This window comes from Carcharhinus amblyrhynchos, chromosome 7, assembly GCF_965287045.1.
Source record: "Carcharhinus amblyrhynchos chromosome 7, sCarAmb.v2.hapA, whole genome shotgun sequence".
In the NCBI taxonomy this organism is placed as follows: Eukaryota; Metazoa; Chordata; class Chondrichthyes; order Carcharhiniformes; family Carcharhinidae; genus Carcharhinus; species Carcharhinus amblyrhynchos.
Window position 1 is genome coordinate 7,449,964 of NC_137330.1, and position 18,092 is coordinate 7,468,055.

The window sequence follows — 18,092 nt, forward strand, 5'->3', positions numbered from 1 at the left end:
TCCACTTTGGTAGGAAGAATGGTAGGAAGGACTATTACTTACGAGGCGAAAAACTGCAGCAGGCGACGGTGCAGAGGGACCTCGGGGTCCTTGTGCATGAGTCGCAAAAACCCAGCTTGCAGGTGCAGCAGGTGGTCAGGAAGGCGAATGGGATGCTGGCCTTTATAGCGAGGCGGATTGAATATAAAAGTAGGGAGGTCTTGCTGCAGCTGTATAGGGCATTGGTGAGGCCGCAGCTGGAGTACTGTGTGCAGTTTTGGGCGCCGCACCTGCGTAAAGATATTTTGGCCTTGGAGGGAGTGCATAGGAGGTTTACTAGGCTGATACTGGAGTTGAGGGGGTTGAGCTATGAGGAGAGGCTGAATAAACTGGGCTTGTACTCGTTAGAGTTTAGAAGAATGAGAGGAGATCTCATTGAGACGTATAAGATGATGAATGGGATGGATAGGACAGAGGTGGAAAGACTCTTCCCGCTCAAAAAAGACAATAGGACTAGGGGGCACAGCCTCAAGATAAAAGGGGGGTGGTTTAGAACAGAGTTGAGGAAGAACTTCTTCACTCAAAGGGTGGTGAATCTCTGGAATTCTCTGCCCGTTGAAGTGGTGGAGGCTACCTCGCTAAATATTTTTAAGACGCGGGTTGATGGGTATTTGATAGGAGAGGGGATTAAGGGTTATGGGGAGAGGGCGGGAAAGTGGAACTGAGCAGCGACAGATCAGCCATGATCTTATTGAATGGCGGGGCAGGCTCGAAGGGCTGGATGGCCTACTCCTGCTCCTATGTTCTTATGTTCTTATGAAGTGATCTCTTTGGGAGAAGCAACACAGAGGGGCAGTACAATCCAAATTGAGTGAGGTGCAAGAGCAGAGACACCTGCTGATGCACAATTCAGGAATCTTTTGAAGGTGCAAGTTGTTAAGGTATTTGAGAGAGTGCATGCTTTTTCCTAGCCCTGCCCAGATCAACTCATATTTAGACCTGTATTGTACAAATCTTATTTCTCTTTCAGTTAAATAAGATGTTTCATTCGATTAATTTTAAAGATAATAATGGAATATTTTGTAACAAATTCAACTGCTGGATCACTTTTTCAGATGCTTCAGAGTTCATTGCCCTCAAGTTCCATATTTTGTGTCATGGATGCAGCAAATTCATGTTGCAGACTATTGTTTGAGTGCTTGACCATAATAATGATTTATGGTCAAAGTTGCAAACTAAATAAAATATTGAAAATATTCATGACTTCAGTATATCCCAAAGTATCTTGCATTGAATAAGAATAGAAAATGCTGGAAAATCTCAGTGGGTCTAACAATATTTGTAGAGAGAGAAACAGAATTTTTTGTATGATTCTTCTTCAGACTTGAAGAGAGTAGAAATATGTTGGATTTTATACAGTTAATGAGAGAGGGTGAAACAAAATAGATCAGGGCTAGGTGGAAGCTCAGAAGAGATTTGACAGAGGCAATGGACGCAAGACAAAGGAAATGTTCAAGATTGAGGAAGGGACTAACTGTGGCAAAAAAGTCAAATGGCAGAATGTGTGAATAGCAAAACAAGGGTCAGCACTCTCTGAAAGCAAAACATAAGAACAAGTGGCCCTGTAAGGAGAGGCGGTTGGGGAAAAAATTGTAGAACAAAATTATCAAAATGGAGGAAAGAGTTCATGGTCTGAAGTAACTGAACTCAATGTGAAGCCCATAAGGCTATAAAGTGCCTAATTGGAAGATGAAATGCTTCCCTGGAATTCGTAGTAAGCCAAGGACACAAATGTGGGCATGAGGGCAAGAACTGAAATGGCAAGCAACACGCTCCATGCTTGTGGACTGAGCGACAGAGTTTTACAAAGCAGTTGCATAGTCTGTCTTTTGTCTCCCCAGTGGAGAGGAGACCACATTGTGAGCAGCAAGTAGAGTAGACTAAATGGAAAGAAGTACTGAAGAAAGTGAGTTTTACTAAAGACCTTGTCAAACGCTAGGAGGGATTTGGAAAGCAAGAAAGCAAATATTGTGAAAGAAACAAACATAAATCCAATTGGAGAGAAGAGCAAAACTTCAAGGTAGCATACCTGTAACAAAATCAGCACTTCACTGTACTGCAAGCCCACGGATAACCTCACGATGCTCCACTTCTCCAGCATCCACCCTAAACGCGTTAAAGAAGCCATCCCCAATGGACAAGTCCTCCGTATACACAGGATCCACTCAGACGAGGAGGATCACAACAGATACCTTCACACGCTGAAAGATGCCCTCACAAGAACAGGACATGGCGCTTGACTCATCGATCAACAGTTCTGTACCGACCTCCTCAGAAGACAAATACGGGACATGGCGGACAGAGTACCCTTCATTGTCCAGTGCTGCCCCAGAGCGGAAGAGCTATGACATGTTCTCTGGAGCCTTTAACATGCCATTGAAGATGAACATCTCGCCAAGGCCATTCCCACACCCCCACTACTTGCCTTCAAACAACTGCACCATCTCAAACAGATCATTGTCTGCAGCAAACTACCCAGCCTTCAGAACAGTGACCATGACACCACACAACCCTGCCATAGCAACCTCTGCAAGACATGCCTGATCATTGAGTGGATGTCATCATCTCATGTCAGAACACCATATTCTTGCAACTTGGCCAACATTGTCTACCTGATACACTGCAGGAAAGGTACATTGTCGTAGCATCTCCATGATCTCCCCAGTGGATGAATAAACGCCGCTTGACAATCACCAGGCAAGACTGTTCTCTTCCTGTTGGGGAACACTTCAGCAGTCATGGGCATTCGGCCTCTGATCTTCTGGTAAGTGTTCCCCAAGGCGGCCTTCAAGACACAATGCAGAGTTGCTAAGCAGAGACTGATAGCCAAGTTGCGCACACGAGGACGGCCTCAACCAGGATCTTGGGTTCATTGTCACACTATCTGTAATCCCCACAACTTGCCTGGACTTGCAAACTCTCACTAACTGTCCTTTCTGGAGATATCTCTTTAATCTGTGCTTAATGCTCTCTCCACTCACATTGTCTGTGCCTTTTATGACTTGATTACCTGTAAAGGTTCGTACACCAACCATTATTTTGTAAATTGAGTTTGTGTCTTTACATGCCCTGCTTGTGAACAGAAGTCCCACTTACCGATGAAGGAGTAGCACTCCGAAAGCTAGTGGCTTTTGCTACCAAATAAATCTTTTGGACTTTAACCTGGTGTTGTGAGACTTCTTACTGAAACAAAATATGCAATGCATTAAACACTAAAATCAAAAATAATACCACAGATGCTGAAAATCAGAAAATAAAACAAAAATGCTGGACAAGCCCAGCAGATTAATTTTGATTTGATTTATTGTCACATGTATTAGTATACAGTGAAAAGTATGGTTTCTTGCATGCTATACAAAGCATATTATGCATTGAGAAGGAAAGGAGAGGGCAGAATGTAGTATTACAGTCATAGCTAGGGTGTAGAGAAAGATCAACTTAATGCAAGGCGAGTTGATTCAAAAGTCTGGCAGCAGGGAAGAAGCTGGTAGAAACATGATCCTGTCAGCTCTCTCTATGGCCTCACTTTACTGATTTTTGCGTTAGTCTGCCTTTGTCAAGTTTCCTGCTTTTAAATTTAAGGTTTGCATGTCTTTACTGCAGGTCAGTGCCTTGGTTCTATTGTGTTTTGCACTGTACACAGTGGGCTGCAGGCTTGGACTCAGGCACAGCACCTGCAGAGTGTGTGTGTGTGTGTGTGATGTGGATGGAGATGCCAGCTTTGGACTGGGGTAAACACAGTAAGAAATCTCACAACACCAGGTCAAAGTCCAACAGGTTTATTTGTAGTAGACACTATTAACTCTCCGAGCGCGGCTGCTTGGTCAGGTAGTGGGAGTTCCACCGCGTTGGGGGGGAGAGAGGGGCGGGCGTCGCGTGCCACATGTGGCCGACAGTTATTGGCCCGCCGCGGGAAGGCACGTACAGCGGGCGGGCGGGGGGAGGAGCGCCGCGCAAGGGAGGCTGGGAACTGTAGTTCTTCGTCTTGAGTCGGCGCGTTGGGGGGGGGGAGTTGGCGACGAAGACTCCAATTTCCGTCAGGCGTAGTGTGCGGCGACTCCACTTCCCGTCAGGCACAGCGTGCGGCGCCTGCACCTGCGCAGTGCGGGCCGGCTCGGCCTTAGGGCGGGGGGTGGGGAGAGGTGGGCGAGTGCGTGCTGAAATGGGCGAGGTGCCGGAGTGTGCGCGCGACGCCGGAGCATCGCGTGGGTGGGTGTGAGAAGGTGCTGGAACACCCTGTCTGTCTTCGGCAGGAGGAGGAGGAGGGTGTGCACTGGGACGGCAGGTTCACACTCCCGTCTATCCATCCATCCATCCATCGCACGCTGGTCTCTCTCGCCTTTTTGAATCCCAACGACGCCGCGAGCTCGGGCTCAGAGTAACGGCAGCAGCGGCGATGCGAGCTGTCCGCGCGGCATTGGCCGCCCTCCTCAGCTTGTCTTCGCTCTGGGATGCCGGCGGCGGCAGCAGCAACAGCCAGGTAGAGTGGCTCACATCGGGACCCCGGCTAACCCTGCCTGCCCCTCACACTGATCCCAGTTAGGCTGCAGCAGCTGCCTATTTCCCTCCCTTCAGAGGATTCTGAACAATGTACACGCAGCCTGTGATTTTTCTTTTTAAATCATTCATCTAAACTGGTCTTTCCCACGTCGTTTGTTTAATTCTTAAAGTAAACCTCTTGTGAATGTTTCTCATATATTGCACCCAGTTTCATCAAGTCAAAACCATCCAGCATTACCAGTCACTGGAGGACTTGTTTCTTTTTTTTTAAAAGAAACGTAGAATAACTACAGCAACAGTTGAAACAAAAATAAATCCAGGATTTATGAGATGATCTCTCTGTAGCCTGGTCAGAAATGCTTTGTATTTTGTAAACCGAATCGTAAACAAGAAGCGTCTTGTTAGATGGAGGGATTTGTTTGGAAGCAAATTTTATAAATGTTCAGTTTGTTCATGTTGACGGTTTTGAATTGGATGTGTTTTAATTATTGATGCGGGACCGCTCAAGCGTTAATGTGAATTCTCTCTAGTGTATTAATCGTAAATTTACGGAGTACTAGGTAGAGACCAGAATGTTAAATAGCCCGGTGTTTAGCGATCTAGAGCAACTCTATACCGATGTCTCATTAATATTTCGAAGTCTAGGAGCAGAAAAAAAACGTGTATTGTACCAAGTCAACGTATCTGTTACATAGTTGCTGGGCTAAGAACTATATTGTAGCATGTTGGAAAGTAGACCTGCTTTCAGAATGGGTATTCCACAAAGAACAATGATGCTCTGCTCCGTTTTCAACTTGGGATTGAGAAGTCCTTTTCTGTTTTCCATGTTTGAGTAGCCTTGAAAGTTGAATCCTGTGAATTTGACAAATCTTAAGACACACAGAATTTTGCATTAACGGTATGTTTTCAATTAAACCAATCATTTGTAAAGACTTTTGTATTTGAAATTTTCAATCTCCTCACGTTTAAATCTTTGACTTACAGCGCTCATTTTCCTGTACCTGTCAACAAGCGTTACCCTTCTCCACTCAATCATTACAAGTTGTCTCTCCCCGTTATCGTATCATCGGAAGCGGTCTGGGCCCCTAACTCTGGAATTGCTTCTCTCAACTTTTCTTCCTCCATTGTCTCTTATTTTAAGACCCTCGTTAAATTCCACATCTGAGCAAACATTTGGTTACCCTTCCTAATACCTGTCATTTGATGTGTCTATTTTAATGCGCCTCCTGAGAACAATTTTCTCTGCTAAAGACACTTTCAAATTATATATTTGTGATGCTGCTCTTTTTCCCTTAATCCAGAGAAAATTGAATGATCAAGCAGTGATAAGATAATCTTTTGAACATTCAAGTAACAAAGCACTCTACAGTCAACAGTTTTGTTCAGTCCTGTGACCATGCTTTAATCCCAATGCTGCCACATTTATGATCTCAAAGAAAGTTTCACAGAAATGTGAATAATTTTATACTTGCAACATTTTGGATTTATAGTGCACTTTGGGAAATTGTCCCATTGCATTTCACAGAATTGTGAACAGGCAGGTGTAGTCAAGCCAAAGCTCATTTTCTTGGTGAAAGAGGAATCAGTAAACTCTTAGAGGAGGGTGGAGGGAATTCAAGAACAGGAACCTGTATGATTGAAGCCATGGTGCTAAAGGGGTGGTCTAAATGGGGGGAGGCAAAGAAACTGGAGTCAGGAATGGACTCTGCAACAATTACCCAATTTTTTTGTGTGCAATCCTATAGGTGAATAAAACAGTGAATTCCCATACAGAAGAACCAACAACAACCAAAGGACTAGATATTCTCTTTATGGATGCTGATGGTTGGGTATATGTTGGACACTTGGAGAATTCCCCTACCTTGTTTTGAATATTACCATCAGATTGATTTCATCTGCAAGGGAAGGCAGATAGTGTCTTGGATTAAAGTTTGATTGAAAGCTGGTACATTTAATTGTGCGGTAATCCCTCCGTACTGCACTAAAGTCTCGGCCGAGGTTCATTGTGTCAAACCATTTTGGATTTCTAACCCATGACCTTCTGCTTTAAGCAATGGTACGTAGTTGATGTGCTGTAAACTGATCAATGTTGATTTGGTTGGTGGTGGGGGGGAGGGGGGAACAGGGATGTGATGAGAAATATTTTCTTCATTTAAATCTTAGAATTTGGAATGACAATTTATTTTTATTTGTGTGCTTTGATGCAAAGTGAAGTATCCAAACTTTATTTCCTTCTCGGGCAGGTCATTTCAAATAATTGCAAAGTCTGGTTGCTTTACAAAGGATTATTTTACTTTGGAAGATTGCATTTCCTACTTGATTTGGGTTGTTTGTTCCCAGCAATGTTTAGATAGAGCTGGTTTCCTAACTAGGTTAGTGGGTCAAAGATGGGGCTGCTGCACTGAGCTAATTTAAAATTGGGCATGGGTATTTTCTTCCAAGTATCCCTTCTCTCCTATAGTTGTTAATATACTTGGAATACGTTTATTGGCTGCTGGACAACCTTGAATACCTTGCTGAATTGGCCTTTCATTCTATGAGCCTACGTGTCAATACACTTTGACGGTGTTGCAATCTACAGTCAAAACCAACATACCAGTTTACCCAATGTCCATACATCTATTTAAGAGTAGGACTAGACGCTGATCAGGTGAAGAAATGACCAGAATCCAAATTTGAGACTTTCTGGCTTTGTGGTTTAGAACCACACTGTATACTGTCTTGAGCACTGTTGTTAATGGCTTGAGCTTCAGGCTAGGATAGCAAGCCCTTCCTTAGGTCAGGACTTCCCAAAGTGGAGGTAGTTGGCATAGAGCTCTGCCTTAGCTTTAATTTGATTTATTGTTGTCACGTGGATTAAATACATGAAAAATATTGTTTCTTGAGCACTATACAGACAAAGCATACCATCCTTTGGGAAGAAAGGAGAGGGTGCAGAATGTAGTGTTACAGTCACAGGTAGGGTGTAGAGAAAGATCAGCTTAATGCAAGGCAGGCCCATTCAGAAGTCTGTCAGAAGAAGGAGTTCTTGAGTTGGTACATGTCCTCAGACTTTTATATCTTTTTCCTGGTGGAAGATGGTGTTAAGAGGGCATGTCCAGGGTGCATGGGGTTTTTGATTATGTTGGCTGTTTTTCCAAGGCAGCAGGAAGTGTAGACAGGAGACTGGTTTGAGTGATGGACTGGGCCTCGTTCACAACCCTTTGGAGTTCCTTATGGCTCCTGCTCTGTCCAAGACCACACCAAGCTGTGATTCACCATAGAAAGCATCCTTTCTCATTGTATCTGTAAAAGTTGGGTAGTGGACATTCCAAATTTCCTTAGTCTTTTGAGAAAGTAGAGGTGTCGGTGAGCTTTCTTAACTATAGTGTCAGCTTGGAGGGACCAGGACAGGTCGCCTGTGATCTGAATACCTAAAAACTTGAAGCTCTTGACTATTTCTACATTGTCCCTGTTGATGATGTTGACAGAGGTATGTTCTCCACTACGCTTCCTGAAGTTGATGAGTTTCTCCCTTGTTTTGTTGGCATTGAGGGAGAGATTATTGTTGTTACACAAGTTCACCAGATTCTCTTTCCTTTACTGTCTTTTCATTGTTTGAGATCTGACCCACTATGGTGGTGTCATCAGCAGACTTGAAAATCAAGTTGGATGGGAATTTGGCCACAGTCATAAGGAGTATAGTAAGGGGCTGAGAACACAGTGTTGTAGGGCACAGGTGTTGAGATGATTGTGGAGGAGGTGTTGCTGCCTATCTTAGTGCAGTCTGTGGGTTAGGAAGTTCATGATCCAGTCGCAGAGGGAGGAGCTGAACCCCAGGCCATGGAGTTTGCAGATGGGTTTTGGAAGAATAATGGTGTTGGAGGCCGAGCTGTAGTCGACAAATAGGAGTCTGACATAGGTGTTGCTGTTGTGTAGGTGTTCCAGGGTTGAGTGCAGGGCCAGGAAGATGGTGTCTGCTTTGGACCTGTGACAGCAGTAAGTGAACTGTAGTGGATCCAGGCAATCTGGGGGGGCCAAAATTGATTCGTGCCATAACTAACTATTCCAAGCACTTCTTAACGATGGATGTCAGAGCCACCGGATAATAGTCATTAAGGCATGCTGCATACCCTTTCTTTGGTACCAGGATGATGATGATCTGCTTGAAGCAGATAGGGACCTCAGATTGTCACCATGAGAGGCTGAAGATGTCTGCAAAAGTCCTGCCAGCCGGTCCACGCCAGGATCTAAGTGCCCCATTCAGGTCAGTCGTGTTCTGTGGGTTGATCTTCAGGAAAACTGCTCTGACATCTACAATGGTGACTTCAGATACAGGTTCGGCTGAGGCTTCTGGGATGGAGGGTGTACTTTCGATGACCTCTTGCTCAAAATGGATACATAATGCATTGTGCTCATCAGGGAGGGGTGCATTGGTGCCTGTGATTTTTTTTTTGCATGCCTTTATCTTGCAGACCTTTCTGTAGTCAGCGAGGGTTGATGTGGCTGGCCTAGGATTCTAGCTTGGTCCAGTATTGTCTTTTGGCATCTTTGGATCTCCTTAGATCATATTTGGCTTTCTTGTATTGGTCAGTGTCACCTGACTTGAATGCCTCAGACCTGGACTTCAAGCAGTGGATGTCCTTGTTCATCCATGGTTTCACGTTGGAAAACACTGATTTGCTTCTTTGGCACACAGTCTTCTACACACTTACTCATGGTGTCAGTTACTGTCATGGCATACTCATTCAGGCTGGTCTCAGAGTTTTTAAATGTTGACGAATCTACTGACTCTAAGCAGTCCTTTAGGAGATCATCCAATTCCTCAGACCAACACTGCACAACTGTTTTTTTTTGAAGGATTCTCCCGTTTTCAGTTTTCTCTCGTAAGCCAGGAGCAGGAGCACAGTCTTGTGGTCTGATTTGCCAAAGGGTGGTTGGGCGATAGAGCAGTAGACATGTTTGCTATTGTATAGCAGTGTCTAGGATGTTTGGGCTCCTGGTGGAGCAGGAGACATGTTGGTGGTATTTTGGTAGAACACTCTTGAGCTTGGCAAGATTGAAGTCCCTGATGAACAAGGCCTCAAGATATTTTGTCTCAAAGCTATTTTAAATGGTGTATATTTTGTCCAGTGCGGTTTTCACATCCGTGTGGGGTGGGATGTAAACCGCAGTCGGGATAACAGAGGTGAACTCTCTCAGAAATTAGTTGGGGTGGTGTTTTAGCATCACATTCTAGGGCCGGGGAACAGAATTTCGCCAGTATTGCTACATCTAGACACTGCAAGGTGTTGATTAGGAGGCAGACTTTGTCCCCTAGCCTTGCCTGAGATCGCTGTGCAGTTCATTCATGGATTGAGAAGTCCTCTGGTTGTGGGGCTGAAAGGGCCCTTGAAATCCTTGTTTTTTTTTAATGATAGACACAGCCAACCTTTTGAGGTCCAATTTCTGTTGCAGAAAAGATAGGCACTTGTTATTTTAAAACCTGAAAATTCAAACCACTCTTCAGCCTCGCAGCTCGCCCCCTGCTTTCCTCACTCTGGGGTCACAGCATTTTGCAAGCCTCAATGGGAAAAGTTTGGGAAGCACTGTCATATGTTGATTCATTAAGTTGCTTTTTCACCAGGTGAAGCGGGACTAAGTCACCTTTTGAGATGGGCTAAGACGTCCCTAGACAATGCTGCAAGTTTTGTTTCTTCACTCGTACAACTAACTGCTAATCATAACAGCAGAAAGCGATGGGGAAACACAGATGGCTGCGTACACTGGGGAGTTGAGGTAATTCCCAAGCCTTCAACCATCAGTTGTTGATGGATGCTTGTTGTATCCCATGATGTGGTATTGCATTGGGACGCTTGCTGTAATCATCACCTGGAAACTTGAGCACAAATGGCAGTTAGTAAATAGGTGTATTCTTAAGCAAGGCTTTGGGATTTTTATCCCAGTGAGTAACAAAGTGAATCATTTTGTCGTTAGTGAAGCATTAAAGGAAAAAGTGATTGACACATACATTTCAGCAATCCCCTTAAAGAATACAGCATTTTTGTCAGTTTCCATGAAGGGAAGTTATAGGATTGAACACAAAAGTGCAAGATTATGATTGCTGCAAACTTGAAATAAAAACAGAAAGTATTGGAAATGTACATCTTGTCTTCCCACTGCCAATTCTGACTGGAGCTCTTTAAATTGTAGTGTAATTCTGTATTCTGGGATAATCCTGGAGAGAATGACATTCCTCTTCCAGTCTATTTCCAACCTCAAAATGTGAGAAGTTTACCAACTTTTGTGTCCAGAAGAAGGGCTATCTTTTCAGATGTTGGATACCTGTTACTCCCATCTCCAGTGCAGTGTCAACCTTCTTTCTACCTTGGAAGGTACTCAGATATTTCTCTGTCAGCATTTCTCATGTAGAAATGGTAATTCATAATTCTTTTCTTCTGTCCCTATGGTGCATTTTTAGTACTTGTTGTCATTAGCATTATAATACATAAATGAAATTTGATCAAATTAGGGAAGTGGCTATTTCTTCACTTATTGCTTGAGTTTTTGATCTCACGTTTTAATTAATTTTTGTTCTAGTGAATCCATTTTCCAACAAAAAGTCTAGATTTTCTAAATTGTATTACTTTAACACCAGCTTCAGTCCACTTAGTGTACTTGTATTAATCACTTTAGGTTTTATCATTGTTTTCTTAAAAGCTTAACTGTTAAAACACGGAATCTAATCTCTTGAAGCTTACTTCTGAGAAATTCCTTCCAAACTTTTGCTCTTTCGAAAAGCAAAACTCTATGTAGCGTGCAGCTTAACACAACTCTATTTAATGGTAAAACGTCCTTATTAGGGGCATACTCTTAAGTATTTTCAAGATGCAGCTATCTAAAGTTATTTTTTACCATAGCTTTTGAAAAACAACCGAAAGTTATTGTACCTTAGTGTATACAAAGCCCATAGCCTTTTTTTGAGACAGTGCGATTAAAATGTTTGCAAATTACTTGGAATAAAAACAATATTGCTACTGTGACTTTCCAGTTTAAACTGGCAAGCATGTTTCATAATATTGATTTAACTTGCAACATCAGTTGCCAGATCACATGGCCTAACCATTGAGTGGGTCACTCTTAACAATCTATGCCTACCAGTTATTTAAAAACAAGGTCATTGATCCAAAATGTGTAATGATATTAACCAGGCCCACAATATGGATTTCTTAGAACACAAGCTTCCAGATTAAGGCAGTAATATCCATAGTAGTGTCCATAGTGTCAAGAGTTACTGGCACTTAAGGTTCAGACTCTGTATGAGGAAGTACCTGTCTGATATTGCTTCCTATGTAAATAAATTTAAATTTGGTGAAGGGACTCCTACCTCAGAGGAATTATTTCAATGGTGATGGGGTAAAGCACAATCCTGAAGGAACTTGCTTGCAACAGTTGGCCTAAGTTGGGGTAAGCCATTCTTATGCATCATGCCTTTGTTCAGAAGATTAGACTAGTTCAACCCTGCTGCCGAGGACTGGGCCCAAATGTGGAGCGTCTGTCTCACCTTTTTCGGGCAAATGGCGTTACAGCAGGTGAAAAGTGAAGGACGCTTTTTCCGACTGCCTATGGTGCTTCAGCATTTTGTGTCATTTTGGAGTTCAACTTTCCCTGAGACGCTGGATACCAAAATCTCAGATGTTGTAGTTTTTACTCTGCAATTCAAGAGCCAGGGGAATCTGTTATGGGTTTCCGAACAAGGTTAAGACAGTTGGTAGAAGCAGTATGTGAATTTGGTTTAACCCTTGACGAGATGCTTACAGACCGGCTGGTATGCGGGATTAATAACTATTCAGAAACACTTATTAGCTAAAGCTCAACCAAACTTCAAACAGTTGATCTTATCACTGAAAAATTGCAAGATATTCCAATGGAAGTGGATACCTATGCTGGTTTGACTGAGTTCGGGAACCGTTATTTGAGCGCTTGGACTCAAAGTATCCAGCTACATGTAACTCCAGGTCTGCCCACAGCACTATCCCAAAGCAAAGCCAAACTCAACCAAACAGTTACAAGTCCCTTCAGAATCCTGCCTAGTAATTGATGGATTGTAATTGTCGCCGGTATGTGGAACCGAAACAGTAAAGGAGTCCTACGAGATCTCGGTTTAGAAAGGCAACTAATAGGCCGCTATTGCAGGAAAGTTCACACCTGGAAGGTCCACCTAGAACAATTTAGATTGCATATCGATATCCATTTGGACCCGATCAAGATAAATATACTAATGGAGGTCAATACTGGTGTGGCCATATCAGTGGTCACAGAATCAGTTCCATAAAATTCACTGGTCTCTAGTCCTTAAGGCTCTCAGCCTATACCAGGGGCACCTTTGACAATTCTGGGTACTACCTAAGTTGCTGTCTCCTATGAAAGGAAAGCTGGTTCGGTTACCAAGGATTGTATTGGAAGTCTTGGGCCAAGCCTAATGGAGCAAAATTGGCTGCAAGACACCCACCTCGATTGGCTCGACACCTTTCCGGTAGTTAATTAGTGCCTGAGTGAAGTCCTGCATAAATACCCCAAAATTTTCCAGGAAGGTTTGGTGACTATCAAAGGAGCCAAGGTGACCTTATGTTGGCCAGTTAGAGATTCCACGATTTGTTTGCAAGGTCTGCCCAGCACCATTTTGCCTGATGGGGAAAAGGTTGAAACAGAAATCCAAAAACTGGGAATGAAGATGTCATCAAACCAGTCCAATCTGTGGAACGGACAGCATTGATCATACCAATTTTGAAACTAGGTGATCAGTCTGCCTTTGCAGGTATACTAAACAAGTGGTAAACTATTTCTCCCCCAGTCAAGGATTTATCTGTGTACTTGGTAGGAGGAGTCTTCTGTTCAAAACTTGATATGCATCACACTTACATTTTCAGCTAGCTAGATGAGAATTCCTGGGGAAATGCAACTCTCACTCGAGCCTTTTTTGTCAGTCTGCTCAATCTTCCACTGAACAATGGAGAACAAGGTCTACCTCAGGTTATTTATCTTGATGACGGCCTTTATAACAGGAAAAATAAATGAGGACCGCCTAGAGAATCTTAAAGTTCCAAGTCAATTTTTCAAGGCAGACATAAGCCTAGCATGCTATGGTGCAGAGGGACCTAGGGGTCCTTGTGCATGAGTCGCAAAAACCCAGTCTGCAGGTGCAGCAGGTGATCAAGAAGGCGAATGGGATGTTGGTCTTTATGGCAAGGGGGGTTAGAATATAAAAGCAGGGAGGTCTTGCTGCAACTGTACAGGGTACTGGTGAGGCTGCAGCTGGAGTACTGTGTGCAGTTTTGGTCGCTGCACTTGCGCAAGGATATTTTGACCTTGGAGGGAGTGCAGAGGAGGTTCACTCGGCTGATTCCGGAGATGAGGGGGTTGGACTATGAAGAGAGACTAAATAGACTGCATCTGTATTCGTTGGAGTTTAGAAGGATGAGGGGGATCTTATAAGATAAGACGTATAAGATAATGAAGGGGATGGATAGGGTAGAGGTAGAGAGATTCTTCCCGCTTGGAAAGGATAGCAGGACTAGAGGACAGAGCCTCAAGATAAGGAGGGGGCGCAGTTTAGATCAGAGTTGAGGAGGAACTTCTTCACTCAAAAGGTGGTGAATCTCTGGAATTCTCTGCCCGTTGAAGTGGTGGAGGCTACCTCGCTAAATATATTTAAGTCACGGGTAGATAGGTTTTTGACAGACAAGGGAATTAAGGGTTATGGGGAGAGAGCGGGAAAGTAGAACTGATCCACTTCAGATCAGCCATGATCTTATGGTGGGGCAGGCTCGAAGGGCTAGATGGCCTACTCCTGCTCCTATTTCTTATGTTCTTACATAAAGAGGGAAAAATTCCATGTTTCCCAAGTGACCTATCTAGGCTACGGAGAAGCATGTCTGGTCTACACCCTTTTGGAGGACTAGGTGTGAGCAATCAAAGGTTCCCATGTCCTTCTAAGAATTAAGATCATTTCTGGGATTGGTAACTTACTGCGGGCAATTTATACTCCATCTTGCTTAGCCTGGCTCCAATATATGAACTAGTAAACAAAAGATTAGCCTTGGGAGTGGTCTTCCAGTCAATCCTTGGCTTTCATTAAAGTAAAGCAACAGCCTTCCTCCTTCAATGTTCTGGCACAATAAGATCAGAGGAAAGAATTATTACTGACCTGTGATGAATCACCTTATGGCCAAACAGAAAGGAACACCCAGTTGGATAAGCTTTCAGGACCTTGGCTATCGCTGAACACAAATATGCTCACTTCAAAAAAGGGTTGGGGCTGATATTTGTTCTTAAAAAAAAATGCTACCAGTAGCTGTATGGGTGGAAAATCATGATCATAGACCACAAGCCACCACTGGGACTGCTGCTCATAGCATCGGCCCAAACTCAGCAGTGGGCTTATCATTCTCACCTATGATTACTAATTGGAACACTGTCTAGGACACTGACTAACTAATGCCTTAAGACAGCTACCATTAGCAGACACCCCATCAGTGGTACCCCAAATGGAAGAGACCATAACAATTTTTTGTAAATTCTCCCCAGTGATTGCAACTAATATTTGACTGTGGACTCAAAAGATTCAGTTCTCGTTAAATTGAAACAGTTAACATTGACAGAGGAAGCGAACTCGAATTCCCCACTATTGGAGTCCAGAGAGCAACTGACCATAGTCAATGGCATACTGTTATGGGGATCAAGAGTTGTCCTGAGCCAGGGCTGCTGACCCATCCAACTGTAAGAGACGCTTAAAGGCAAATGATCAAGTATTGTTGAATCATGGGAATGGCCCTGTGTGGTTACAAGGCATGGTGGGCTCGGACAGGGCTGGTTTCATACAAAGTCCACATACTGGATATTGTCCGGGATCATATCTCAGGCCTTTCAGCAACAAACAATGCCCAGCACGTTGGGAGCCTTGGAAAGACTTTTGGGAATCATCGGCTCCTGCTCACCATCTCCATCTATGGTGGATGTCATCAAGTTTACTCGCTCCCTACCCAAGGAAGAGAGTGAACTCGTGCCTCGCTCTAGACTAGAGGTCTCCAAACTACAGTCCGTGGGCCACATCTGGATCGGAGTTTGGAGACTGCTACTCTAGACGAAAGAGATGCACCAGTTCACCACACTCTACCTACATCAGACGTAGAGAAACTGGATCTGGCACTTAAATGCCCCAAGACGAACAAACTGCTGAGGTTCCCTCTACCTGGAGGGGGGAGGGATGTAATGACTTTAACGAGGTTCACAGTGTAGACTACTTAGAATACAAGGTCCCAGATTAAGGCAATAATAACTTAACTTATCCAGTCAGGGCAGCCCTGCATGTGTACATAATGTGGAGTGTCAAGGTTATAGGCACTCCAGGTTTATACTCTGTATGAGTAAGCCTCATCCAAGTGTTGCTTACTATGCAAATAAATCTAAATTTGGCGAAGGGACACCTGCCTTGGAAGAGTTGTATCAAAATGTTTACTGTTTCACTGTCCACTTGTGCTGCCTGTTTATGGCATTTTCTGTTGTATCAAATCCCCAGTCACTTTAAATACGTCCGTTAATCAGCTGGTAACCATCTAAACTCAAGGTGATATGCAGAGTCTTCAGAACCGGTCCTCAACGTAACTCTAATAAGCTCTGATATAATTGTAGTGACTGCACTGTTGCCATTCAGTGGCAATATATTTTTCCTGAGGGTCAGTTCCCAAACCTGAGTGTAGCATTCTACATAGAGCATGGCCATGACTGTATTCAACTGAAGCATTGCTTCCTGACATCTGAATGCCATCCTCCATGATTCAAAAAACATTCCATTACGCTTTTCGATACTTTTTATATTTTGGATCATCAAAGGTGCTGGGGAATAAAATCATCTACATTGGGGGAGATTAAGGTACAGGATTAAGGTTAAGGTACAGTAATGAGGCCAGGGGTTCAAATCTGACCAGGACAGCTAGTCAAATTTAAATTCAGTTGATAAAATCAGGAATTGAAAGTTAGTTTTGAAAAGAGTGACCATAAAAAGATCGCCAATTGTCATAAACATTCATCTGGTTCATTAATGTCTTTTAGAGAAGGAAATCTGCCATTCTTACCTGGACTGATATGGCTCCAGACCACAACACCGTGGTTGACTTGTAGCTACTCTTTTTGTATTGGATTAGCAAGCCATGCAGTTCAGTAGCAATTAGGGCTGGGCAATACATGCTGCCATCCCGTGAAAGAATGAGGTTTTAAGAAACACTGAACATTTGCAGCCTGAAGGCATTTGATCAATGTAGTTCAACTGACATCAAAAGTATGGGTAGGGTTGAAGAAAGACAACAGTAGGAGAGAGAGAAATGAAGTAATTGAAAGTGCAGGATCTGTCTTAATATAAATGTTTGGTGTTGAGCTGGTGAAGCTGCATTATCATATTTGGGTTGTTGCATCATCAGGTGTAACCGGGTTTCCTCTGGGTGCACTGTTTTCCTCTCGTAGTCTGAAAGATGTGTTGGCAATGTTAAATTCTCCCTCCGTGTACCCAAACAGGCACCAGAATGTAGTGACTATGGGATACCGCAATTTCATTGTAGTGTTAATGTCAGCCTACTTGTGACACTAAAAAAAACTATGAACTAATTATTTACCTTTTCTTTCTAATGCCTTTTCATAATCAAATTGAGGCCACACCTTGTATACTGTCCAGCATTCCATCAACTGCCTTTGTTTTAAAAGGCTGAGGATGTAAAGTGCTCACCGAGTTGCAGTATGTGTAACTTCAATCAGGTTGTATAGTAAAGCCAGTAAAAATGTTTATAGTAGCTTAATTGATTCTAATTTGTCTTTGCTCTTCCCCATTTCATTTTGGTTGGCTGATTTTTTTTTTATTTCAGTTTGTTTTAAAGCCTGAACCTGGAAAGTTGCATTTAAAATACTGACCAACCTGCTGTATGTCCAGTATTTTTTTTTGTTTTATTCATGGATCAATCATGTAATTGTTTGTTTGTTTATTTACACTTGAGAATAAAATCTAATTTTTTTTAGATGACGGGTGTCTTGGATGACTGTTTCTGTGACATCGAGAGCATTGATGACTTCAACAGCTACAAGATCTTCCCTAAACTACAAAAATTGCTCGAAAGGGATTACTTCAGATATTACAAGGTAAGATGCTCAACTTAATTTAAGTTTTTCCAATAATGTTTGTCATAAGATTCATTAAAATACAAGTTGGCTTTGTGCATTATTTTGTAATAAGGACCAAATTTTAATCATGACAGAACTAATCCAAAGTGAATGTATTTGTTTGAGTCTGTGGTGAGGAGTAAGGGGGGTTTGTGGGGGAGGGATGTGTTAACTTACCACTGAGGGCAAGTGTAACTACTGGATCGTATCCTGATGTATAGACTTGATAAAATAATGATTCTTTCACATTAAGACTTGTTTCATGTCAGATTTGAAGCAGCATTGTATTCATTGTGTAAGTTAACGTAAGTGCATTGAAAGGAATGATTTTGCAATATAAAAACTTGTGTAGGAGACCAATCTCATCTGTTCCGGCTGAGAAGTTGCTG

At 43.0% G+C, this 18,092-nt stretch overlaps 1 protein-coding gene across 1 annotated transcript in view; it reads left to right on the top strand.

Annotated features, from left to right (window-relative positions):
• ero1b (endoplasmic reticulum oxidoreductase 1 beta) overlaps positions 1 to 18,092 on the top strand; it is an 80,849-nt gene that overhangs the window by 15,608 nt on the left and 47,149 nt on the right. The window contains exon 2 of the mRNA XM_080191871.1: positions 17,563 to 17,682. Within this exon, the coding sequence (XP_080047997.1) occupies positions 17,563 to 17,682 (120 nt within the window). The remainder of the gene's footprint in view (positions 1 to 17,562; positions 17,683 to 18,092) is intronic.